The sequence below is a fragment of the Gavialis gangeticus genome, unplaced genomic scaffold (genome assembly GCF_001723915.1).
Source record: "Gavialis gangeticus isolate Ggan-Ray unplaced genomic scaffold, GavGan_comp1, whole genome shotgun sequence".
In the NCBI taxonomy this organism is placed as follows: domain Eukaryota; kingdom Metazoa; phylum Chordata; order Crocodylia; family Gavialidae; genus Gavialis; species Gavialis gangeticus.
The window spans coordinates 8766782-8792300 of record NW_017728964.1 but is presented as its reverse complement, the minus strand read 5'-3'; the positions used below and the strand labels follow the sequence as shown (position 1 = coordinate 8792300).

Here is a 25519-nt window from a genome sequence, read left to right as displayed (position 1 = left end):
ACTACAAATACCAGAAGCTCTCAGGACAGCTATGGAAGGACCCCGGGATAGGACTCCCAAATAATTGGGTTCCAAATCTCTATATATTGAATAAAAGCTTTAATATTCCAAAATAAACATTTATGAGAATGATCTACTGAGTTGATGTTTCTGTCAGCTTTTGTTTTTCTCTTTGCTGTGTGACAATTTCCACCTGTCAGCAAAGTGACAGGGAGAGAAGGAAGGACCCAGACCTTTCAACCTGATTTGCAGTGCATTTAACAGGAAACAGCTACAACACTCTGGGATTTACCATGGAAAAGATCCTGAAAGCTGAACTGAAGACTTCCCTTCTGAAGGCATTTGGCAGCTCCGGAGGAGGGTGCATTAGCCAAGGCCAGAGCTATGAAACCGACAGTGGGCGAGTGTTTGTTAAAATCAATCACAAGCCTCAGGTTAATACTGACAGACTTTTAGCTGATAATGTTGATGCTTATAGAGAGCAGTGGGTTTGTTTAGTTGCCTGCAGATGTTTGCTGATGGTTGTAAATGGTGTGTTTTCTAGCTTCAGATGTTTCTCTCTAAGAACTGAAATATTTTATGGCAATGCTTAACACATCAGACTTGGTTAATAATATATTTAATGCTACTGTAAAGCAACCTGATGTTCCTTAATCATAGAATGTGTAATAGAATTGACCTGGCGGCATAAAAAGCAGAGTAGACAGCTGTTGCCTTAGTGCTTAAAATGTGGAATAATCACTTGGCACTGGAGCAGCTGGCATCCTGGTAGTGACTGCTCTTGTGTAAGGGTTGAGACCCGTGACTTGCCACTTGGAGAGCTTTCTGGGGATTCTTTCAGTGGCGGAGGGTGTGACTCAACAAACCCACAGGTTTCCTGAGATGTGCAGAGATCTTCAGCATCTGTATTGCCTCCTGATGCCATGGAGACAGCTCCTGCATCTTAAGAGCTTCTCTATATGGCATCACCCCTCAAGACCCTTTAAGAGACCTGTTTCACCTGGTGCAGTGGGAGCTGAAGTAAGGTAGTACTGACAATATTGGAAATGTTTGAAGGACAGGCTGCTCTCTGAACTCTAGCAACTCTCATCCTGGTCCCTTTCTACCAGCACAGCCTTAATCCCACAGGATCCCCTGCCTTCCTTGCATTGATCTCTCCTCCTGGATCTTCTTAATTTTTGCTGCCATCTGTCACAGAGGTGGAGGCAAATATAGAATCAGTGGACTGGAAGGGACATTGAAGATCATCAAGTCTGGTCCCCTGCCATAGGCAGGAGGTTAATGAGCTCAAACTTGCTCAATGAGGTGCTTATCCAACCTCCTCTTGAACACCTCCAAGGATGGTGACTGCACCGCCTCTGCCAGGAGTGTTTTCCAGGTTCTAGTTACCCTTATGAAAAGAAGTTTTTCCTTATGTCCAGTCTAAATCTTCACTCTATTAGTTTGTGTCCATTGATCCTTGTCCTCCCAAGGGATGCCTTCATGAAGAGTTGCTCCCACAGATCTTGGTGCTCCCCCTGACATACTTGTAGTAGCCCCTTCTGTTGTAGACAAGACCTCATATTTAAATAAGTTGAATGATTATGTCTATTGTGTTTTAAAAAAGGAGAGAAGATTAGTACCCTAATTAACAAGGAGTAGTCTTTTCAGCATGTATCTGATTGAGGCATTGCCACTTACTTGGTGGTATCTATCTGATTTCTGGAATGGCTTCCCAGAATATCAGTTAGGATCTTTTTCTTATTTTTTGTATAAGTCTAGAATAATACATGAATAAATAAATAACTCAAATGGTTGGTGGTAAGGCAGAACTGGAAATAGGGTTGGAACTGTAGCCTTATCTCTAAGCATCCTATCATTTTTTGAAAGCTTGCATCCAAATGTGGCTTTTTAATGCCTGAACAAAAACATCTGTTCCATTTACAATTGAAAAGTGAACGTTTAAGACAAAATATGTGAGACAGTGAAAAGCAGGAGCACAGAGGAGCTGAAGGGGTTCTAGTGTAATGGGAGATAGTGTGACTGCTTTATCACTTCTTACTGTCTGATTTATAATACAGACTGTTCTAGGATCTACTGTTAGGTAAGCGGTGTTAGTGCTTCATTTTTAGAGGCTTTGTTAGAAAAACAGAAAGACTCAGGAGGAGAGATAGAAAGGAACCCTTCTAAATAGGCATTGCTTCTGTCACATAGCAAAGCTTTTTAGAGTAGTTAATGAAGTATTACCTACTTGTTTGAAAGTTTTACTAGGTGTATGAGAAAGCTAAGTCATACAATCCCAATAGCTTAGAGCAGTGATTCTTAACTAGGGTGCCACAGCACCCTAGTGTTCTTGGAGATCCTTTCAATGTCATGCAGTGTCATGCAATATTAGTACTGTTAGGTGTTCAAACTTGATTCACAAGATAAACCCAGAGAGTTTAAATGGGAATTCAGTGTTAAAAATACTATGGGTGCCTGTAGATGTGCGGGGAACCTGCTCCAACACACTGTAATTACACCATATTGGAGCAGATTCAATCAAGTGCGCTGGAGTGTGCTAATTAGCATGCTCTAGCAGCCTCCACATCTCATTTACTCAGTGTCCCCATGCTTCAAAATGGTGGCAGGGGCCCTTTAGCTAAAGCTTTATTTAAAGCAACCTGGTGCCATTTTGAAGTGCAGGATGCTGAATACATGAGACACTGTGGGCACCTTAATTAGAGTGGCTTAAAGTGGTCCCCACCTCCTACCCCCTGGAGCACGTGTAAAGATGCCCTATGAGTTAAAAATACTGAGACCTGTTGTGGTCTTCTGGAGTTCTTTGTGCAAAAAATAGCTCTATTACTTTTCTGTAGTCAAAAAATGAGTGAAAACAAAAAGTGAGCATTTTTGAGAAGTGTCCTGAATCTAAGAAGGGGTGCTTCAAGTCTAAAAAGGTTGAGGACCAATGCCCTAGTATTACCAATGGTTCTGTGCATATACAGAAATTGTTAAATCAGCTTTCAGCTGATTGCTATAAAGGTGCAACTCAAAGTTAAAAAATCCTTTAAAGTTCATTGAAATATAATGAGGAAATATCTTCAGTTATATATAAAGCTGATTTATTCTTCATGTTTCTTTAAAGAAAAAATTGGTCTTTTTTAGGGCTGTCAGTTTATTGCAGTTAACTTACACGATTAAAACAAAAACAAATTAATGCGTTATATTTTTTAATCACATTAATCGCATACTTCATTTTGACCAGCAGAGCGGACCAGCTTTGGACCAGCTGGAACCTGTGCACACAGCGGTCTGCCCTGTGCCTGCTCCAGACTCACCCATCTGCACTGAGCAGCAGTAGGGGCCTGGCAGAAACTGCTACTTGGCACAAGGGAAAAGCAGCCCCTCTCCCTTACTGCTGCTGGGCCATTCTTGCTATACCTGCACAGAGCCCGTACCCAGGCTGCCCTGTGGCTCCTCTCTGCTGACATCACCGCAGCCTTTGGGCAGTGCAGAGAAGCCGCAGGGCAGCCTGGATGTAGGCTCCAGGCAGCTGCAGCAAGAAGCGCTCAGCAGCGGTGAGGGGGACGGACTGCTTTTTTTCTGCGCTGAGCAGCAGCTTCTGCCTGGCCTCTGCCACTGCTCAGTTTGGGCAGGTGAGTTTGAAGCAGGCGCAGGGCAGGTCGGGTTTGGGGCTGTTCACACACGCTCCAGGTGGTCCACTCTGGTGAGTCTGGAGCAGGCATGGGGTGGGGCAGGGGCAGGGCTATGCCTTTTTGGTTGTGGCGAGGAGGTGCAGGGCACATGAACAACAAGGATTTGGGTGGGGGGCTGCTGACTATTGTTTAACTATGCAATTAGAATTGCGATAATTTGCAACTTTTTTTAACCTCATAAATTGCTATTAATTTTTAAAATTTCTGTCAGCTCTAATCTTTTTATAACTCAGTCAACCTAAAAATTAAATCCAAAATTATATTTCACATGATTTCTCTGTCTTCCTTACTAGTGCCCTAACCTTCAGTCTATTGCATATAAGCAGGCCCCTACTTTGCCCAATCACAATTAGTAGTAGGATCATGACCTAAATGCTGTTTGTAGTCTTTACTCAGGCAAAGTTTCTACTGATGTACATGGGGATTGTCAGAATAAGGAGTAGGCTTGAACAAACAACCATTCCCAAAACAGCCATTGCACTTTGTTCTTCTGTACTTAGGATACTAATTTAGGGCTTGGGAAACCAGGGTTTATGTTCCTGCTATTTCATAGTCTTTTTGTGACTTTGGTCTAGTCACTTTTTCTCTCTTTGCCTTACTTTTCTGCTTTAAAAGTCCCCTATCTCAGAGGGCTGCTATGAGGGTAAATAAGTTAAAAGACTGAGGTATTCAAATAAGTCAGTAACAGAGTCTTGTAAGTACTTAAGATAGATAAACCTTTTTTTCTTTTCCTATTGAAATAGAATAAAATAATACAAAATGCGGAAACATTTCTGTTTTCGAACCCTGAAATCAGATATGTAGCAAGCATCTGCAGATGTTTAAACAGAAGAAAATGTGAAGAAGAAAATGCAAGGATAGAGATCTGTATTCAGAATTATTTTTGAATTTGAAAATGCTACTTTTTCAGGCTGTACTTGGGCTTTACCGTGGGTAAATAAAAATGGAGCAGAGAATTCCTCTGCAAATTTGTAGCTCAGTTTGTCAGAAACTGATAAACTTGGTTTATCTAATTCTGAAACATACTGTTAGAAACTGTTGGGAACAATATAATTATGAAAATGAAACTGTTCAGAAATAAACTACTGGATAATGCTTGTGCTTAAATCTTCTTTTTGTGGCTGGCCTGGTCTGGCAAACCAATCTGCTACTTACAGTTTAAGGATTTAATCCTTTACTTCTAGTAGTTTGTGTTTTTGGTTATTAGGTTTTAACCTCACCAAAAACTATGGGGGACATAGGTATATGGTCAAACGTTTGCTACATGTACGTGCTTTAAGAGTTTACCATGCAAAGTTGTATATTGCGTTGTAATGTAGAAGATTTGCAAGAAAAATAAATACCTATATATGTATATCTATTTATCGATGGATCAATATCTATCTGTCTGTCTGTCTGTCTATTTAAAGTAATTAAACAATCATTCTGAATGTAACTTGTTAATTTGCTGCTACATTTTATGATTAAGGAGGAATAAATGTGCTGATTTCACAATCCCCTCTCCCTCATGTGCCCCCCCACACCCTGAAGGATCCCATGAAGACCAAAATTAGTGATATTCTTGTATTGACAGGCAAGAAAAATGTTTGAAGGTGAAATGGCAAGTTTGGAGGCTATTCAAAAGACAAACACCCTGAGAGTTCCTCAGCCCATTAAAGTGATTGACCTGCCTGGAGGAGGTGCAATGTTTGTCATGGAGCACCTGAAGATGAGGAACCTTAGCAAGTATGCATGAATTTCATACTGCTCTTTTACTGCAATATTTAGAGTTGCCTGCTTATACTTCAGGTCCATCCATAAGACTCTTTTCAGCAAGTGATATCTTGGTCTTGGAGACATTAAAATCAATGGTCAAACTTCTGGGCATAATTCTCTGCTGGTGTACTTTCATTTGCTCCAATGGAGTTATGCTAGTACAGAATGACCCATTAAAATGTCAGCAAAATATTCCACATTATTCATATACCTGCCAGAGCTCTGAAAATTTCCCCACTCTTTTACCTTTATCTATCATATACTGAAAACTTTAGTGTGAGGTCTGCTGGCAGGAAACAGCCCATGTCATATACATTTTCTCAGGTAATTAACTTGTCTCTGGATGCTTCTGGTTGCCTACAGTCATGTCAACCTGTTTCAGCACTCCCTTTTCTTTTTAAATGGCTGCCTGATTCATACACTTGTTTCCTGCCATTGCTGGTCTTAATTTTTCAGAGAATATTCTTAAAGATATGTTTTCAATGCATAGTAACATGTTTAGTTTTTTGTCTCTGATCTTAAGGTATTCTGCAAAGCTTGGGGAGCAGGTAGCAGATCTTCACCTTTACAACCAAAAACTTGGAGAAAAATTAAAAAAGGAAGGAAACACAATCGGTAGAGTATAGATTTTCTGGACTAATAGAACACTGGTATCATAGCTTTTGAATGTGATACTGTGTTTAATACATATGACATTATAATCCTTATGAGTAGAAAAAAACTGTATAAAAGAAACATTAATTGGTAAGACACCACCTACATGTACATGTGTGTTAATTTGTACTTTATATATAAAAATATTACATATAAGGATTATATGGTATATATGTGCATGTGTGTGCATAGAATAATATGAATATATGTGTAATCCTTTCATCCATGAAAGACCAAACTGAAAAAGGGTTTTAACTCTTTACTTTGCCTCTGGTTTGTTAAATAAAATACCTGTTGACATTATAATTTAAATAAATAAAGAAGATTTCTATTGGTTTTAGGTTTGCTATCTTTTACACGGACTCAAAATTTGTGTCAAATTAATCTCTCAGTGCCTTTTAAAACTTTTAGCCTTCCTGGAGTCACAGGATACAAACCAGTGAGATTATTTTTAACTAACATTAAAACAAGATCCTATTAAAAATGCCCACGGGTGAAAAACAGGTAACTTGTTATATAATGTGTAAGACCAGTTTATAAAGCATGCACAGATGCTAGAGATGATATTTTACAACTCATGTTTACAGTAAATACAATGCACTTTTTATTAAAAGAATTACTAACTATTCAACAAATGTTTGAGCTTGTTTGATAGAGGAGCTCTAGTTTTATTTACAGAATACACTGCAAAGATAATTCAGTAGGATCCTAATCCAGTTTCTACTGAAGTTAGCAGAAAACTTTTAATTTGTGGGAAAGAAAAAATTGTGGGAAAGAAAAAATACTTTTTTTGTTTGATGTCTACAATTTCACAAACAGTTAATTACTTATGTTTTGTAAAGTTTTCTGTCTAATACTCTCAGAGCTTGATTTATAAACCTGTGGCCGTTACACAGTTCAGGACTGGAGACAGATATCACTTGTTTGCAACCCTGATGTAATCAATCTTTTTGTTGATAAAGGTGCAGGGCGTGCTGAGCCTCAGTACGTGGATAAATTTGGATTCCATACAGCAACATGCTGTGGCTATATACCACAGGTAAGCCCCAGATCTATGAAAGTTATTACATGGTAAAATCAGGAATTAATTCTACATTATGCAGAGGTGCCGAGTACATGGGGGGCCGAGGGCCCTGGCTCCCTTCGGGAAGAGGGCTGTCACCTGAAATGCATAAAACTTTCCACATGTCCATCATCTTAGGCCCCCCTTCCCTGGCAAAAATACAAGTTGGCACCTATGACAGTAAGTGACTTGTTTTATTCATAATACACTGTTATGATAACTGTTTTCGTTCTTGCCATTTCATTCTGATCTTACAAGTTAAGTATTTTTCCTCCTTTAACTTATGAAAATCTGGGGTGTGTTTTTTTTCATTGTGGGAGGGGAGGCAGAAGCCCCCCTCCCAACATGTCCCGGAATCCTGCCCGATGAGCCCCGATACTCACTGCAGGGACAGGGATGAGCAGCAGCTGTGAGAACACACCGATGCAGGCTCAGCGGTTCTGCAGCTACCTGAGCCTGCGAATTGGAGAGCCCTGGGGGCAGGGCCTAAAACCAGCACAGGGGCAGCTGGGGAAACACCCAGCTGCTCGGAGGTAGCGGAGAATGCCGCTAGGGAGAGACGGGCGGCGGAGCTGAGCAGGGAAAGGCAGAGTGCTGGCGGGGAGAGGCAGGTGGTGGAGCCGTGTAGGAGCAGTGGAGCTGGGCACGGGGCAAGAAGCCCCAGCATCCATGAGGAAACCCTGGTAAGGAAAACCACAGGTGAAGGCTCCGGGAGCTGAAGTTGGCCGGAGGGGCACGGCAGGGAGAAGGAAGTCGTTCTCATCATCGTGAGTGAAGACCAGGCTGCGCTGGAGCATTCAGTTACCCCAGTGGGGAAGGCAGTGAGCAATGGCAAGACCTAGAGGGCAGCTGGGTGAAGAGGGAGGAGCAGGTAGCAACTGACCCAGAGCCCAGTGGGGAAGAGGCGACCTCCACCAGGTGATGGGAGCAGGAGTGATTAACTCCTAGCCTGCTGGTCCCTGGGAAAAGTAACTGCCTCCCCATCTATCAACATCAAAGTCGTGGCAGGCGAGTAGGGGCAGCGCTCAGAACCATCTAGGTGGCCCCAGGGTGCGGTCTCACCCTAACATCGGTGGGGAAGAAGGCGCCAGCCAGGAAGGGGCCGAAGCCTTACAACATCTACCAGCGACATTCATGAACAGGGCTTTTAACTTTCTGACTGATGACGTCTTGTTCTTAATTAAAAACATGTAAAAGATATCTTAAGAAAGTCTCATTCAATATACAATCCTGTCTCATTCATTGAGTATAGGTCACTTGTACTTAAAGTGAGTGTCTTGTGAAAAAATAGTAGATGACTATGTAAAAGAATACATCATAACACACATAAATAAGGAAGTGAACAAATGTTACATGGATTACCTTAATTTTGGCATTTCCTAACCTTTGAATGCTTAATTATCTCATTGTAATAATGCTATTTCAATGTAGTCTATTCATGTGTGCAAATACAACTAGGGTTATTAAAACACCACTAAAATAGAGCCACCTCTGAGACAGCTATTTCACAGTAGACCATAAGCCTATGTAGCAGTTTTGGAGCGGAAGTGAAAATTTACAGGTTCTCTACTTTGCAGGATACTTGATAGAATACGGATGCCATCATAAATCATTTTTTCCCAGCATCTCTTCTCAGTTCTAAATGGGTGAATTTTACCAGTGGTAAGACATGTGCAGCCCTTAAATCCCTCTAAAAGCTTCAGAGCATGCTTTCTGCAGTGCCTGACCCTTTGGCTAACTCTGCACAGGACTGAATTTCAGTCAAAATATTTAATTGAGCAGACTTTTGAGAAGGGCTTTGCAGACCACTGGTTGTTCACAAACAACAGTTTGAGACCCAATATGCAATGTCATGCATACGTTATATGAAATGTCAGAGGGAATTTTGGGATGTAGACTGTAATTATCTCAGAGCTAACATAACCAGAGGTAACATAATGTGATTAAAGGGTTAGGACACCTCAGTGACTGGAAATGTCCAGAGCTTTTGTTTTATATCTCATATGGAAGACAGAGCCTCTGTTAGTGTGGGTATGGAATGAAGTACACCTCTAAGAAAATGATCAATAAAACATCAAGTAGCATTTCTTAGATTCATAGATTGTTAGGTGTTGGAAGGGACCTTGCAAGATCCTTGGGTCCAGCCCCCCTGCACCGGGCAGGAAAGACAACCAGTGTCAGGTGACTCCAGCAAGGTGACCATCCAGTCTCCTTTTGAAGATTTCTAGGGTAGGTGACTGCACCACCTCTGGAGGGAGCTTATTTCGCAGTCTGGACACCCTGACTGTGAAGAAGTTTTTCCTAATGTTAAGTCTGAAATGGTCTTCCAGGAGTTTGTGGCCATTACTCCTGGTTTTCCCCAAGGGTCCCCTGGTGAACAGTTGTTCACTGAGCCCTTGATGTATTCCCCTGATGTAGCAGTAGCTGCTACCAAGTCCCCTCTCAGCCTTATCTTTTTTAGGCTGAAGAGTCCTATTTCCCTCAGCCTTTCCTTGCATTGCTTGTCTTGCAAGTCTCTGATCATACAAGTGGCTCTTTTCTGGACTCTCTCAAGCTTTTCCACGTCTTTGTTGAAGCACAGTGCCAAGAACTGGACACAGTACTCCAGCTGTGTTCTCACCAATGCCAAGTAAAGCGGAAGAATCACTTCCTTGGTTTTGCTTGAGATGCATCAATGCACCTCAAATTTTAAGTTTGTCTTGTAACAGTACAAGGATCAAACAGGCCTTTACCCTGCCAAGAACACAGGTAGCATGGCTGCCAGGTATAGTATCAGAAGTACAAGTATACAGAGATGTCATGTTGAAAAAGATTAAGTATATGTTATTGTACTGTTTCTCTTAAAGTGATCCTGATTTCCTGGACTATGATATTTTATTTGCCAGGTGAATGAATGGCAGAGTGATTGGCCTACTTTCTTTATCCGGTACCGACTCCAAGCTCAAATGGATTTGATTGAGAAAGATTATGGAGACAGAGAAGCAAGAGAACTGTGGTCACAACTTAAAGTAGGAAAAATTAAAATGTGTCTAACAGAAATAAGAGATCTGTCATATCTATAAAAAACATACATTATACATATTTCAAAGGCATTTCAAACTATTTTTACAAAAAATGTTTTTTTATTTTAGTGAACAAAACTAACATCACTGATGGTTTGGGTGTCAGAGCTAAATGACTAGGGCATGCCTTACTATAAAGGCCTTTTGAATTGGGTGCAGATTCAATACGTGCATTCAATTCTGGGATTCAGATGTACTTCAGGCACCACCTACTAATGACCAGCTTGTATATTATGTTTGAAAAGTTACAGTTTAAGTGAAGGAATATTTAGTAGTATTAATATATGGGACATTTGTATGTCAGCTACATCGGTAGACCTGGTTGTCTCCTACAGTTAGAATGGGGTCAGATTCTTGTGTTTGTGTTCCAGCTCTGCCACTGACATGTTTAATGACCTTTGCCAAAATACTTAGCTCCTCTCTTAGTTCCCCATCTATGCAATGGGTCTTTGTGTTGGATAAATTACCAACGCATGGGTTCGGCATGATATATGGATAACTGAGGCAAACTTAGGAGCTTATATGAAACTCACTCTTACTCATTCACACCATACACACCATTCACACCAAGTCACCTATCTGCAGCACTTGGAGTTGCGCTGCGGTGGCCAGTTGCAGACTTCTTCAAGGCAATGTTTAGTTGAGAGGGGTGCCAGCTTCAAGTCTCTTGATGTGCAGATAGGCTGGTGTTGCTGGTTAAGGCGTCCATCCGGGGTCTGCCTTCACTGCCCTTTGATCTCCATGGGGCAGACTTTGACCTGCTGCAATTATCCAACTGTCAATTATACACCCACAGCACCCATACACCCCCCCACCCTTATTATTTTTTTTTCTGCAAAATGGAAATACATGTAAAATGGCAGCTTAGCATAAAGATAACCATAGCATGGATATAATATATTCCAGAACATATTCTAACGTGCAAACTACAAGGCTAATTAACAATTGCAAAATGTCTTGTGGTCTAGGACTGAAGGATAAGGAAAGTATTTCTTGCTATAATAAAAAAGCGTTTCATAATATGCTGTGTAAATCTTGGACCTTCCACATTTTTAGAGAACAGGAATGAAATAATTTAATTTTGAAATTTATGGGATCTGAAAGGTTATTGGCTTCAGCCCATTCAGAAATTACTGCTATGAACTGTAAAATAATCTGTAATTGAAAATAATCTTGTTACAAAGATTTCAGTTGTATATGAGAGTATTTTGTTGTGCATGAGAGTAATTTTATTGGTATTGTAAAAGTCATTGAGCATGTCAGTGGCAGAGCTGGAACACACAAAAAAAAGGAAATGCCTTTTTGTGTACCTTCACCTATGATATGATTGAACTTTAATTCAGGGTAAGGGAAAATAAGAATGTAACCAGGTGGTTGCTTGTTTGGTTTGTTGTCAGAAATAATCACACACATACTCATTCTCTTACTCACTCACTTGGTCTCTGGCATCAGTTCAGGAGGTATATCAACATTTTGGTAATGAGAGTTGCTTTCTTTTTAGTACTGTTCCAGTGAAGGCAAAATACTATTTTTCTTGTGATAGCTGACATGATCAATGCCTAGAATCAATATGGCAATATTGGATGCAAGTATTAATGATTAAATGATGCATTAAACTGCCTGGAGCAAATCAGAATTATTTCTGATTAACACCACAGACCAACTCCTGCACCTATACACTTCAATAAGAAAACAGCTTCATGATGATTGAAGATAGACAATAATTTTGATTAATTCTATTTTTTAGCTTATGTAACCCTATAATTTTTATTCTGGTGAAGTTATAGATTTTTACTTGCTTGTTTATGCTCTTTTTAGGTGAAGATTCCTGAGATGTTCTGTGATGTGGAGATTGTTCCTGCTCTCCTTCATGGGGACCTCTGGGCTGGAAATGTAGCTGAGGATGACTCTGGTCCTATTATCTTTGATCCTGCTTCCTTTTATGGCCATTCAGAATTTGAGTTAGCAATTGCTGGGATGTTTGGTGGCTTTAGCAGCTCTTTCTTCTCTGCCTACCACAGTAAAATCCCTAAAGCTCCAGGGTTTGAGAAGCGAAACAAATTGTACCAGCTCTTTAATTATATAAACCACTGGAACCACTTTGGGACAGGGTACAGGGGGTCTACCTTAAACGTAATGAGAAAGCTCTTAAAATAATCATGTAGAGAGTATTTCTCAAACAAAATGGCATCAGAGTAATTCAGATTCCCTACTTGTTGACAGTAACACAAGCAAGGATGAGTGAAACACTGCTAAGAAACTACACAGCAGACATTAAAGGTTAAGGTGGTATATGTACACTTTTGAGCCCCACTAAATGCTTGCAGTAGTTGTGTAATTTATGCATTACTGACTAATTCACTAGCACATTACTCATAGACTGGGGAGGTAAAAATTGTGTACAGCCTGTTGTTATGATGGTGACCAGGTCTGAACAGAGGTCTGATTTATAGCCTAATCTCACCTCCATTGGCTATCCCACATCTACCTAGGTTGCTGCTTTCCCACTCATTTTACCACTTCTACTGCTGCCCTGTGAGCAGCTCCTTGTTCAGTAGTGGGATTCCGATACTGAAAATTATCGTTTCCTTTTCTTCTTTAAGATATCATTTCCTTTTCTTCTTTAGTCTACTTTCGTCTCCTTCCTCTCTTCTTCTTTTCCCCCCCCACAATTCTTTCAATGTTTTTTCTCCTTCTCTTCTGAAGGTTCTGGTCCAGTAACTATGGAAGTCAATCAGAGTCTTTTTGGCTTTAACACTAATTATACTACACTATGCAATTCTGTGTGAAACAATTTCTTACATTTGTGTCAATTAAAAATACTTTTCTTCTGATTTTTTTTTTTTACTCTACTCTCTACAAGAAAAAGGCAGTTAAATTAATACTCCCTAAAAGTAGGTTCTGTGTTTACTGAAGAATGAAATGCCTGGGCAGAAAGTGAATTTTCACTATACAAGAGATTGATGAAAATACATTTGGTTTAAACCAACTGTTAAAAAACATACCAAACCCCTGTCTACAGTATAATAATCCTGGGTGTTTGAGAACAATAAATCAGCAATGAAGGATGCATGTTGATTGGTGTTTGATAAATGTTAAAGTTATATAGAATTAGTGTATTGCAGACAAAGCCAGGCTAGTGCATCATTGCTGATTTACTGATATGACAAAGTCAGAATGTTTGGGTTAAAAAGTTACTCATTTTGATTATTCCTGCTTAGAGTCCCTTGATTCTGCTTTTTTGATGTTTGATTCTTTTTTAAAAACAAATTCTCATTGATTTTGTTTTCTTTAAAAAACAAAACAAATGTAGGGTCAGCAGCTCAACAGTGTGAGCAGCAGTACAAAAAGTAATCAATCTACTTAAATAAATAAATGGGAATAAGAAAGTAATTATAGCTGTAATCTCACAAATTCATATTTTAGTAAGCAACTGTGCTTGCAGAATCATAGTTATGTTTTAGACTGTGATGAGTTTTAATGACCAATAAGCAAAACATTTGGTCCAAAATGCCAAATGCATTTTGCCAGTTTTGTTTTAGCTTTAATTCTACCATTATGAATGACACTTTGAAAAAGAATACCTTTCCAAAAAAAGTGAGTTACCATAGATAGTGAAAAATGTAGATGGATTTTATCTGTTTTTGAATGTTTTCTATTTTTTTTATTGTTAATTTATATAATCTCACCTTAAACTCTCAGAAACCTTGGACAGGAATGAAGTGAATTCTGTATAAATATAATGAACAGAATAAAAAGATCAAATTAGAAATCATACTTCCTCTGAATTCAGAGACTAATGAGGCAAAATCATAACAGTAATTGAAGTCAAATACTTGCTGTGCTTAAAATTGAAAGGTGGAGTAATCTTGTTGATGTAAGAAATTTTATACTGCAACTATTCAGGTGCAGAATTCAGGTCTGAGACAACAGGAAAGTTCATGAGAACTAATATTTCTTATATGAGAAATAAAATACATGTACTATGCTATCAAGTACTTGTGAAATTAAAATATGCGCACATCAAATAAAATAAAAATGCTCGCATTGCATTAACTGGATCATGGTGTTTCTGTATCTTGTGATTATAGCTTTCCTGAGCTACTAGTACTGAAACTAATGATGGGATGAGTCCCATTGTGTGCAGTTATTCAAGTGGGGTAGAGATGCTGAGTACTGAGAGTCCAGTACCAGGAGGCATGGCAGGAGGGAAGAAATGGAAAATTCCTGGTGTCAGGGAGGAAAATTAATAGTCAGTCGAAGAAAGTGTACAGAGAAATGTGAGGACTGGATGAGGGTGGAGATGAAATGAAGTGAAGTTGAGATTTTTCTGGGAGAGAAATGGCTGGCAAGAAAGAATTGTATAGAACAAATTAATTGCTGCTACATTTTTCAGTCATCTTTTTGCTGACTTTTTCCCTCCTGCAGGAGATTTGTATGAAGATAGCTCCAACCTTCAGAACTGAGTATATTATACAAATCCATGGTACAAATCCACATCTTGCATACTGTGTGCAGTTGTGGTCCCTACATCTCAAAAAGAATGTAGTAGAACTAGAAAAGGTACAGAGAAGGGCAGCCAAAATGATCATGGGTCTGGAACAGTTGCTGTACTAGGAGAGACTAAAAAGGCTAGGACTCTTCAGTTTGGAAAGGAGAAGGCTGAGGAGGGATATGATAGAGGTCTATAAAGTCATGAAGGGTGTGAACCAAGTGAACGGGGAACTGTTGTTTACCAAGTCCCAGAATACAAGAATTAGGGGGGATCCACTGAATTTAGTAGGTGATGGACTGAAAACCAACAAGAGGAAGTACTTTTTTATGCAACATGTAGTTAACTTATAGAATTCATTGCCACAGGAGGTAGTGGGGGCAGATAGTATAGTCAGATTAAAAAAGGGTCTGGATAAATTCATGGATGATAAATCTATTAATGTATGGCTTACAAACCTTTTCCTCAGCAGGACTCCATTTAAATAATGGAAATTTTTTGTGACCCCAAAATGATGCAGACAAGATCAACAAGTCATAAATATGGTATAACAATGCTTATGGTCTTCATATTTTTAATTTTAAATAATTTAAAATTATTTTTAGATTAAAAAAAACACCGTCTAAAGAAGGTATTAAATGCTTTTATTTGACATTTATTTCAATTGCTTTAACTGTGGATTATATTTACTGTGCTTCTACCCTATGCTTGACCATAGAGAGCAGTATTACGGGTTTTTTTGCTGACTTTTCCTCAAGCATAATTCTGACCCTGACAAGTGCAGTGGGCAGGACTAATGTTTCTTTGACAGTGAGAGGTTTCTTGCAGTGAGCAATGCAATAAATCACTTCAAATGAGGCCCTCTGTGACTGCACAGACATGGACAGAGTGGTCTTAAATTTTAATTTCTGGCAAGATAATTCCTTTTCCTATTGCTCGTAAAATGACCTTGGCTTTCCTTCATGTTCCCTGTGTTGTGAACTCAGATGACATTTAAGCTTGTTGGGTTTTATGCTTTCTACAGACAAAACAGCCTGGTACAAAACACACTGTGCCCTTTCTTTCCCACTCACCCAGTACTTGTAAATCCAAGCACAATGAGGGATTCATCAAATTTTCGCTTTCATGTCTTGTGCTCCTTTCCTTTCCCATACTCATCCTTGTCATTAGTTTTATTGCTAGAACTCAAAGCAGAAACTTTTGGAGAAAAGCATCCACGTTAGATTTGTCTGTCATGTAAAACATATTTAGGCCAGCATCAACCTACTGATTTTATGTCAGCTTCCTATAACGTGTAAGCACCTTGCACTGGATCTGCAATTATCGTGTGGAGATGAATAACTGCCATGGGCAAGAGCTGCATATTTATAAACAGGAAGTATATTCATCATAATACTGACCGATTCAGGCTGGACATAAGAAAGAACTTCTTCACTGTCCAAGCCCCCAAGGTTTGGAACAGACTGCCACCGGAGCCGGTTCAAGCACCCACTTTGAATGCCTTCAAGACACATTTGGATGCTTATCTTGCTGGGATCCTATGATCCCTGCTGACTTCCTGCCCCTGGGACAGGGGGCTGGACTCGATGATCCTCCGGGGTCCCTTCCAGCCCAAATGTCTATGAAAATAAATGGTCGACACTGTTGAGCATCTTTCCAACCTCATTTTTGATCATTGCAACCCCAAATGGGGTTGTGACTGCAAGGTTGGGAACTACTGTATTTATGGCTGTGGATCAGAATGGTTGGAGATGTTTCCTCTAGCACAATCACAGAGAAGTAGGGGTGGAAGGGCCCTCCAGGGGTCATCTAGTCCAACCTGCTGTATCTGTAGCTAAACCATCCCATACAACCATAAACTCTGCCATCAACCCTGACACAACACAGACCTCACCTAACACCCTAACCTGCCACAGGTAAGGTAGGGGACCAGAGGTTCAAGGAAGACCCTGTACAAGAGAGATGGACCAAAGGCAGGGGGATGCCAGACATCCTCCTCTTCCTGTGGGCAAGGTATATGAGCCAGATCTGCAAGCTGGCGACTGGTGCAGAGACCAAAATAGCCTGTCTACTCAAGTATCTTGCAGGTCACCTCCTAAGATGGTGGGGGGTGTGTGCACCAACCGAAGGGAGACTGTGGACCATGGAGCACCCCTGGTTCTACAGGATCCTGGATGAGTTCCGGGGCGAGTATGGGCTACCAAATCAATGCCCGGCTACCACATCCAGCCACAGAAAGATACAGAAGGTGGTCAGAGCCAGAGACAGGCTATCGACCGTGGAGCTGCTCCCCGAAGACAACTGCCAAGCTGTCTGGGAGCAGATCTTCCACAAGGACCTATGAAAGGACCACAGAGACCTGAACTGGCTAATAGCTCACCAGGCACCCCCAGCGAGGGTGCAGAGACACAGAGACTCAACACAGCTGCCCCAGGGAAATCTGCTAAGGCAAAACAGAGACCATTGACCACCTCTTATGGCTTTGACCATACACCAAGTGGGTGTGGAAAAAGGAAAACTGGCTCCACGAAGAGGTGACAGGGGTCAGGTGGATGACAAGGAAGGCAGTGCTGTATCGACACTTGGTCCAGGAACCTCCCGATGTACAGACTCATGGAGCTGGAGGAAACAGACTGCTAAAATGTTTCTGTGTGAACTCTAGTCCTACCACCAGAAATTGGTGGGAGAGGACAGAGAAGATGCAGCCAACTTCACCTGGCAAAGACCTCCCAAGAGGGGAAGTAGACAGGGGTAACCGAGAGGCCAGTGACAGAACCGGACCTGGAGTCAGCACCAATGACAGCAGTAGTAGTGGAAGCAACAGCCACAAGGACAGCAAACGGACTGAGAATGTAAACCCCAAAAGCAGGGCTAGGACCAAGAGACTGTGACTGGGCTAGGGCAGGGGTGCTCAAACTTTGTGATACTGCGACCCTTGAGTGCCGGATGGCAGCGGGGGACAGGGAACTCACACATGCCACCTGCTGCAGCCATTCACCACTCTGTGCTATCACCATGCACTGCTTCTCCGGGTGGGGGAAGTTTGCGGCCCCCTTTTAAGTTGTTCGGGACCCCGAGGCAGGTCATGACCCACAGTTTGAGACTCCGAGGGTTAGGGAAAGGACTGCGGGAGTGCGGGTTTATTGTAACAGGTGCGTGGGTTTTAAATATGGCGTAAGGTGTGTGAAGAAAAGATTTTGCTAGATGTTGTGTTTATAGTTCCAAAAAATCCCCAACAAACAGGTAAGCAGGGGAAGCAGGCCACGCAGCTCCTTCTCTATCGAGCGTGGCCCATGTGCCTCAGCAGGCCCCGGGAGATCACGTGCCCCTGCACGGCGCCACCAGTCACAGCGGGCCCCGGCGGCGGGAGGAGGCGCTTCCTGCTGCGCCCCACCCCCCGGGGGGCGGGGCCGCGTTCGGGGACTGAGCCTCCCTGGCGGTCGCTTGTCCCGCGCTGCGCGCCGTAGCCCGGAGGCGGAGCGGTTGGGGCCGGCCGAGCGCGAGCGGCAGTTGCTGGGGTGACGCGGCCCGGCGGGTGCTTGGGGCCATGGCTCTGAGCGGTGCGGACGGGGACGACTCGGCTCAGGAGGAGGGTGGGAGCCGTGAGCCTGACGTGATTGCCCAGGGAAGCGCCCTGGAGTGTTTCACGGAGGGTCCGGAGACCAGCGGCTTGATCCGCAACCTGCGTGGCGTCTGCGGGGACCTGGTGGCTCGCGAGACGGCCGTGGAGAAGTTCATAGGTGAGGGCGGATGCCCATCCATCTCCCCCATCCCCTCGCGTGAGGCCGCCTCCCGTGCTAGGAGCAGGGGCCGCGGGGCATGGAGCCCAGGGTGCTCAGCCCGGTCCCCGGAGCTCGCCAGCCGCCCGGAAATTTATGGGTGATTCATGTGCTTTTCCCCCCTCCTCCCCTCTGCCAAGTGTGAAGCCCCTTGCTGCTGGGCCGCACCCTCTTCCCCACGCAGTCGGGTTGGTCCCCCCATTCCCTGCACGGCTGAATTGGGCCCTTTTGGGGTGATCAGACCCAGCACTGCCATCCTAGACCCCCTGTCATCTGAGAGTGACTCGGAGGAAGGTTGGCCTCGTTGCTGACTTGCATCCCTTTCCAGAGAGATCTGTCTTCTCTGGTGGGGCTGGCACAGTTACATGGGATGTGGTGCAAAACCTTTCTGGTGCATCAAAAACACCGATCCAGAAAACACTGATTTTATAGTTACTCCTCAAATGACTTTGAGGACGTTAATTTGTATGCGTACAAATGGGTTCAGTCCTAGTCTCTATGAAGCTGTGAAACTGAGTAGCCCTGTTCATATTCAAGGCCTCTAATATCAGCACTGTGACAGTTCTCCTTCCTTTACTATTTCTGGTGTACTTTAAATGAAATACAGTTAGTTGCAAAGCAGACAGTTATGCTTTCACATAGCATGCAGACAGTGGGGCTGAAAGATGCTGTGCACCTAAGCAGTTTTACATACCTCACAGAAACCAGTATTTGGTACAAAGTAAGTAATGAGTGGCAAACCTGCTGTTTAGTGAATGATGTACTTACCTGGTATAGTGTACTTCGCTTGTGCCATAATATGTTACAAAGGTATGGAGCTGTAATTTTTTTTGTGATCTGATATCCTATAGGACATAGCTGGGGTGCTCAGCCTTCAGCTTGCAGGCCAAACGCAGCATGTGGGGAGCCCCGCAGGCCAGATGCAATGGTTCCACAAGTCAGAGAATTTGGCCGTGGGGGAGTGGTGGCCACTAATACAGCCACCCCCCCACCCCCCCCCAACTAATTCTCAAACCCCAAGACCCGCATGTCTGGTTGGAGTCAGGTTGTTCCCCTGCCCCTCCCCCCCCCCTTCCCCCTGACTGGGTTGGGGCTGGGCCACACGCCCTTTCCCCCAGGGGGCTGGGCCTAGGCTATACCCCTTTACTGTTACGAGCCAGGCCACACCCTGTTCCCCTCAAGAAGAGGGGGCAGGCCATGACCCTTTTTCTTTGTGGGGTTGGGGTAAGGCCAGGACGTGCCCCCATTCCCTTGGGGGCCAGGCCATGCCATGCCCCCTTTTCCCTGGAGGGGTGGGTTACATCCCTTTCCTTGTGCTTGTGGGGCTGGTGAAGCCTCCTTTCCTTGCTCTAGGGCTGTCCTGCTCCTCCCGTCCCCCTCCCATGTGGCTAGGTGCTGGCCACTCTGCCTCATTCACTGGACTGGAACCACTATCCTGTCTGCAGTTGGACCAGGCATTGCTCATCCAGTTGGCCGGAAGAAAAATGCTGAGCACCACTGGGATATAGGGACATATGTCAGGCTTCTACTCTAATGGGACTAAAGTGACAGTTGCCATAGCTGGTAAGTGCAACATGGGTGGATGAAGGATTTATGAGCTGGGTGAGCCAGATTGCACAGTAATGAGAGTCTTAAGGAAACATGGAAATAGTGAAAATGTGTCTTATGCACTTCTTCCATTATTTACGGAATGTCAGGTGACAAAAAAACACTTTTGGCTTACTTTTATGTTAAATTTGAGTTGATATATTTATCTATATTGTTTTGACATAATTGGTAAGGTTTATTAAGGTACCTTAATAAGGCACTTGGTATGCGCCTTACTATGTTCCATAGAAGACGAACATAGGAATGGAAGGGACCACAAACATCATTGAGTCCAATCCCCTGCAATTTCTGGCAACCACTTAATAGACATAAACATTTACTGTAGCCCTCCCCACATATCTTAAGTTGCAGCTCAACCCCAAAGAGTCCATAACAAACTGTATTTTTTTTTAGATTGAAGATCCTAAAAGTACCACTGAAAAACAGCAAGAGAAATTAAATGTGCCACCAAAGCCTTAACCTGCTCACCATATTGGCAGAGACTCAGTTCTGAGCAGGTGACAACAGTACACCAGTTAGGCACCTGATAAGCAGGGATCCTGGTTTTCCCTGATAAAAAATTGCAAATTTTCTGATAAAAAACTAAATTCTCTGATAAACCCTGCTAATCCATGATTAAAATTAAAAGCCCCCCACAGCTCCCCCAGCCCTGCTGGTGCTCCTCAGTCCCCCCACAACAGTCCCTCAGCCCCACACACTCAGGCACACATGCAGACAGACACAGATGCACACACACCAGCAGGTAAGCGTGTGTGTGGGGATGGGGTGGAGTGGAGTGGGAGAAAGGGAAGGGGCTTGGTGGAACCAGATTGAGAATTGGGGAGGGGGAGTATGTCTCTATGCCCGCAGCCAGGAGCAGGGGTGGGGGGGGCGAGGGCAGTGGTGCCCTTCTGTGGGCCACACACGTGCCATGTGGCTGGACGGGGGGGCAGGGGGGCTGCCACTGCCACACACCGCTAAGACCACTGCCACAGCTGCACCCTGTGCTGCTTTGGTGTGGCCAGTCACGTGCGGCTATATTTTTTTTAAATATAAAATGTGAAATCATAGCCTTGAAAAGTGTACTCTAAGTTTAGTCTTGCCAGTATTACAGTCTTGGAAGTCATTTCTGATTGCAGAATTGCAATATGGGCAAGCAAACTAGCAGGATGTTGAACGTTGTTTAATCTCTCCATTGTTGTAGGAATCAGTAGAGTTCATTGGATTGTAATTGCTGTATTTGTTCACATGCTTTCTTCATGGCTAAAATTGCCACTGACTGACTAGGCTATTAATTTTTATGAAAATTGTCTTTTACTACTAGATAGTACAGTGGTACTCAGTAGTGTTGTAAGAGCTAGTGTCAAGGTGGAGCAGATTGAGAAAACTTTGAAGTTGATTCCCATGTTTTATTTAGTTCTACAGTGCCATCTAGAGACATTCCAAGTGTATTGCTGTTAAACGTTACTTGCATCTAGGCTCTTAGTAGTAAAGAGAAGAACAAAAGTAAAGTAGCAAAGATGTAGAAAGCAGGATAATTTTTCAAAAAGAGAAAGGCAGTAAAAAGGAAGGATTAAGAATTCTCCTCCACTTCTATAGTCTTTTCCTCCCCAGCTTCCAAAATAAAGGAAATAGAGAAGAGGACATCTGAAGTTCCTTTGGCTACTCGGATAAGAATCTTGTGTTGCTTCAACGACTCTGTGATCATTGCTGAAATCTAATTCTCTTTTCTTCTGATGCTTTAGATTGGATTTAGTTTTTACTTTAATTTAAAGGTACTTTATTTATAGAGCTTGTGACAGGTTGCCTTTGTGGCATTATACATACTAAAATGCATAGTACAGGCTTTTGGGCAGAAGTCAGAATTTCCCTGAATTAAAAAATGTGGCCAAGATATAATATACAATATAGATAATGCACAGGATTTGATTCTAGAAATGATCCCTTTAGAAGGGTCTTGTAACTATTTCCAGCTGAACAGGCAGGCCATGACAAATATACTAGACCAAGGATCGGCAACCCTTAACCTGCAGAGTCGTTTGACCTGACTTCCAGATGTGGGGCTTCAGTGGTGGGCAGCAGGCACTTTCCATGTGTTGCTGTGGGGAGAAGTGGCAGTGGTGGCCTGGGTCCTAGTGCTAACTTCTGTTTAGCTTCCATGGGTAGATCTAGGAATTGGAAAAGCAGGAAGTGTGAGATGACTGGCTGCTGCAGGGGTGGCTACACCTCTTCCCCACCGCCCCCATTCCCAGGGCAGACCCTGCCTTAGCAACAGCTGCAGGGATTTCTTGGAGAGTCCCTGAAGCAGGTAAGACTCTCTCCCCTGCAGTGCAGCACCTCACCTACCCTTCCATTCCCTTCTCTCCTTCTCTATCAGGGTTGGCCCAGGATTGCCTCTGACCATAGGAAGAGGGGGATAAGTGCATGGTCGCTGTCCCTGGGCAACTTGGAAGGAGGGGGAAGCCCTAGGGCTGCTCCTGCCTGCTCCAGCCTGGGCTTCTGTGAGTGGCTGCTTGGGGTGCCAGGCTTGGCTGAGGACAGTAATGGTAGGTGGGTCTCCCCTTCCATAATCTTTCTCTTTGCCCAGTCCCCCTGGGTGACCTCTGTTGGGCAGGAGCAGGTGCTGGAGGGGGGACTGCCTGCTACTATCCCCATCTCAGCCCTGTACCCAGCAGCTGTATCCCTCAGGTTAGTGGGGGAAACTCAGTGGAGGGGAAGGTAGCAAAGCCCTATTTGCTGCTGCTGCTGTTGCTGCTCCTATGCCTGGGACCCTGAATAGGCACTCCCCACAGCCCCTAGCTACATAGGGGCAGAAGCCCTAAAAGGGCGGAAAGTAGATCCCAGGAATTACAGGCCAGTCAGCTTGACCTCAATCCCTGGTAAGATTCTCGAGAAAATTATCAAGAAGACCTTTCTGGTTGAGCTGGCTGAGGACAACATCCTGAGGGATAGCCAGCATGGGTTTGTCACAATTAGGTCTTGCCTGACCAATCTCATCTCCTTCTATGACCAGGTGATGCATCACCTGGACAAGGGAGAAGAGATTGATGTCATATACCTAGACTTTAAAAAAGCCTTTGATCTGGTGTCCCATGACCTCTTCACGGAAAAATTGACCAACTGTCACCTCGGCTACACCACAGTCCGATGGCTGGAAAATTGGCTCCGAGGTCGGACCCAGAGAGTAGTGGTCGATGGCAGCAAATCATTATGGTGCTCCATGACCAGTCAAGGCTCTGTCCTTGGACTGGTTCTCTAACATCTTTATCAATGATGCGGACATTGGTGTCAGAAGCTCACTGGCTAAGTTCGCTGATGACACTAAACTTTGGGGCACAGCGTCCACACCTGAGGACAGGCTAGTGATCCAGGCTGACTTGGATAAGCTTAGTAAGTGGGCAGACACAAACCTGATGACATTCAATACCGATAAATGTAAGGTACTTCACCTTGTGGGGGGGGGAACCGGCAGCATACTTATAGGCTTGGCAGTGCCATGCTTGCTAGCACCATTGCTGAAAGAGATGTGGGGATCACGATGAACCTGAGCCACCAATGCGATGTTGCAGCTGGCAAAGCAAACAAAGCCCTGGCTTGCATCTATAGATGCTTCTCAAGTAAATCTCAGGATGTCATATTCCCGCTGTACTTGGCCTTGGTGAGGTGCAGCTGGAGTACTGCATCCAGTTCTGCGCTCTGCAATTCAAGAAGGATGTCGAGAAGCTTGAGAGAGTCCAGAGGAGAGCCATGCACATGATCAGAGAGCAAGAGAACAGGCCTTATGAAGAGAGGCTGAGAGCCATGGGACTCTTCAGTCTGGAAAAGCGCAGGCTCAGGGGGGACCTGGTGGCTGCCTGTAGGTACACAAGGGGTGTTCATCAGGATCTGGGAGAACTTCTGTTCACCAGAGCACCCCAAGGAAAAACAAGGACCAACAGTCATAAACTCCTACAAGACCGTTTTAGGCTGGACATAAGAAAAAATTTCTTTACTGTCGCAGCCCCCAGGACCTGGAATAGATTCCCTTCAGAAGTGGTGCAGGCACCTACTCTGGACTCATTCAAGAAATGCTTGGATGCTTATCTTGCTGGGGTCCTTTGAACCTAGCTGACTTCCTGCCCCTGGGACAGGGGGCTGGACTTGATGATCTTTGAGGTCCCTTCCAGCCTTAATGTCTGTGAAATCTATGAAGCCATCCTAGGGCTTTTCCTGCCCCTGGCTCAGTTGGGGATAGTGGCTGTATCCCCCCTTTCTTCACGTGCTCAATGCTGGGTCTGCCTGGATCTGCCAGACTAGCCAGGGGCTCTGGCTGTCTCTCAGGGGAACCAGGAATCTAGGGCTGTAGGGAACTGCAGCCTCTGGCACATGAGGTGTGTTGTGTAATAGGCGTGTGACCACACCACTGCATCCCCTGCATCTGCCCCTGCCTGCCGCTGCCCTGAACTAAATCATTTTGGCTCACAGCCTAAAAAGGTTGTTGACCTCTGTCATGGGCAATAATGACTAGGACATTTTTTTCAGTCAACTGAGGGAAGGAAGGTCTTGTATATCAATTGTGGGAACAAATTGGCGTTGATTTTCTTATGAAAAGAGCTAGTAGCCCTTATAATTGTAAAAAACACCTTCCAAATCTGAAATGATGCTGAACTACAATGTCCAAATTCTGGTTTAATTACTGACCCTTAAGAGTTGAGCTATATGCATTGGCATTTCTCCAGGGGCTGGAGAGAGGTAGTTCTTTGAGTGGTGGAGCTCTTTTTGCTCTATGACTGCTTCTCCATACCTGTCCAGTGTCTATCCATCCTCAGTGTTGGAGGAGCCTTTACCATTTCCGATCTATTGATTGCTGTTGGACTCTTGTGGTAATGGATCCAGCAGCTTTGTTTCCGTCTCACTTGGAGTCTGTGATTGTGTATTTGTGGGATTTTTAGACTGACACCTGTTGATGGTGAGGGATGGAACAGAATGTAGTAGCTGGAGAATGGGTGGGTTTAGGATCAGGATTCAAGGAGATGTAAACAATAGGAAGGCAGGTGGGATATACAGAGCAAGGCTGGTTTGCTTGTAACAGTTCCAGTCCACACAGTATAGTAGTGTCCTCACTTTGCAACGCTCCATCAGAAATGTACCACTGCCAGCTTGGTCTTCTGGAAGAGAGAGCTATAGTGCGCTCTGCAATGGGGTCATGCAAAAAGGACCCCACATTTCTTCATCTGTCTGCGCTCTGAGGGTTGGCTTTTGGCAACATGAAAGATGCTCAGGCATGAATTTATGAATGTCTGTTGTTGGAACAGTAATGGATGGTAGTCATGAGTGAGATGCATGGTCTTAGTAATTTTTCTGATATATTCTATATGCATAAAGGTAGGGGTGTGTGTGTGTGTGTGTGTGTGTGTGTGTGTGTGTGTGTGTGTGTGTGTGTGTGTGTGTGTGTGTGTGTGTGTGTGTGT

General features: G+C 43.6%; 2 protein-coding genes across 2 annotated transcripts in view; both read left to right on the top strand.

The window, feature by feature from the left end:
- Positions 1-240: 240 nt before the first annotated feature.
- On the top strand, positions 241-12839 carry FN3K (fructosamine 3 kinase). Its single transcript, XM_019502546.1, has 6 exons — positions 241-434; positions 5251-5402; positions 5956-6047; positions 7049-7125; positions 10035-10157; positions 12030-12839. The coding sequence occupies exons 1-6, from the start codon at positions 294-296 to the stop codon at positions 12366-12368; spliced, it is 924 nt and encodes a 307-aa protein (XP_019358091.1). The 5' UTR covers positions 241-293; the 3' UTR covers positions 12369-12839.
- A 5363-nt stretch (positions 12840-18202) lies between these two features.
- Positions 18203-25519, top strand: part of TBCD (tubulin folding cofactor D) — a 281185-nt gene continuing 273868 nt past the window's right edge. Inside the window, exon 1 of the mRNA XM_019502452.1 lies at positions 18203-18443. Within this exon, the coding sequence (XP_019357997.1) occupies positions 18251-18443 (193 nt within the window). The 5' untranslated portion in view covers positions 18203-18250. The remainder of the gene's footprint in view (positions 18444-25519) is intronic.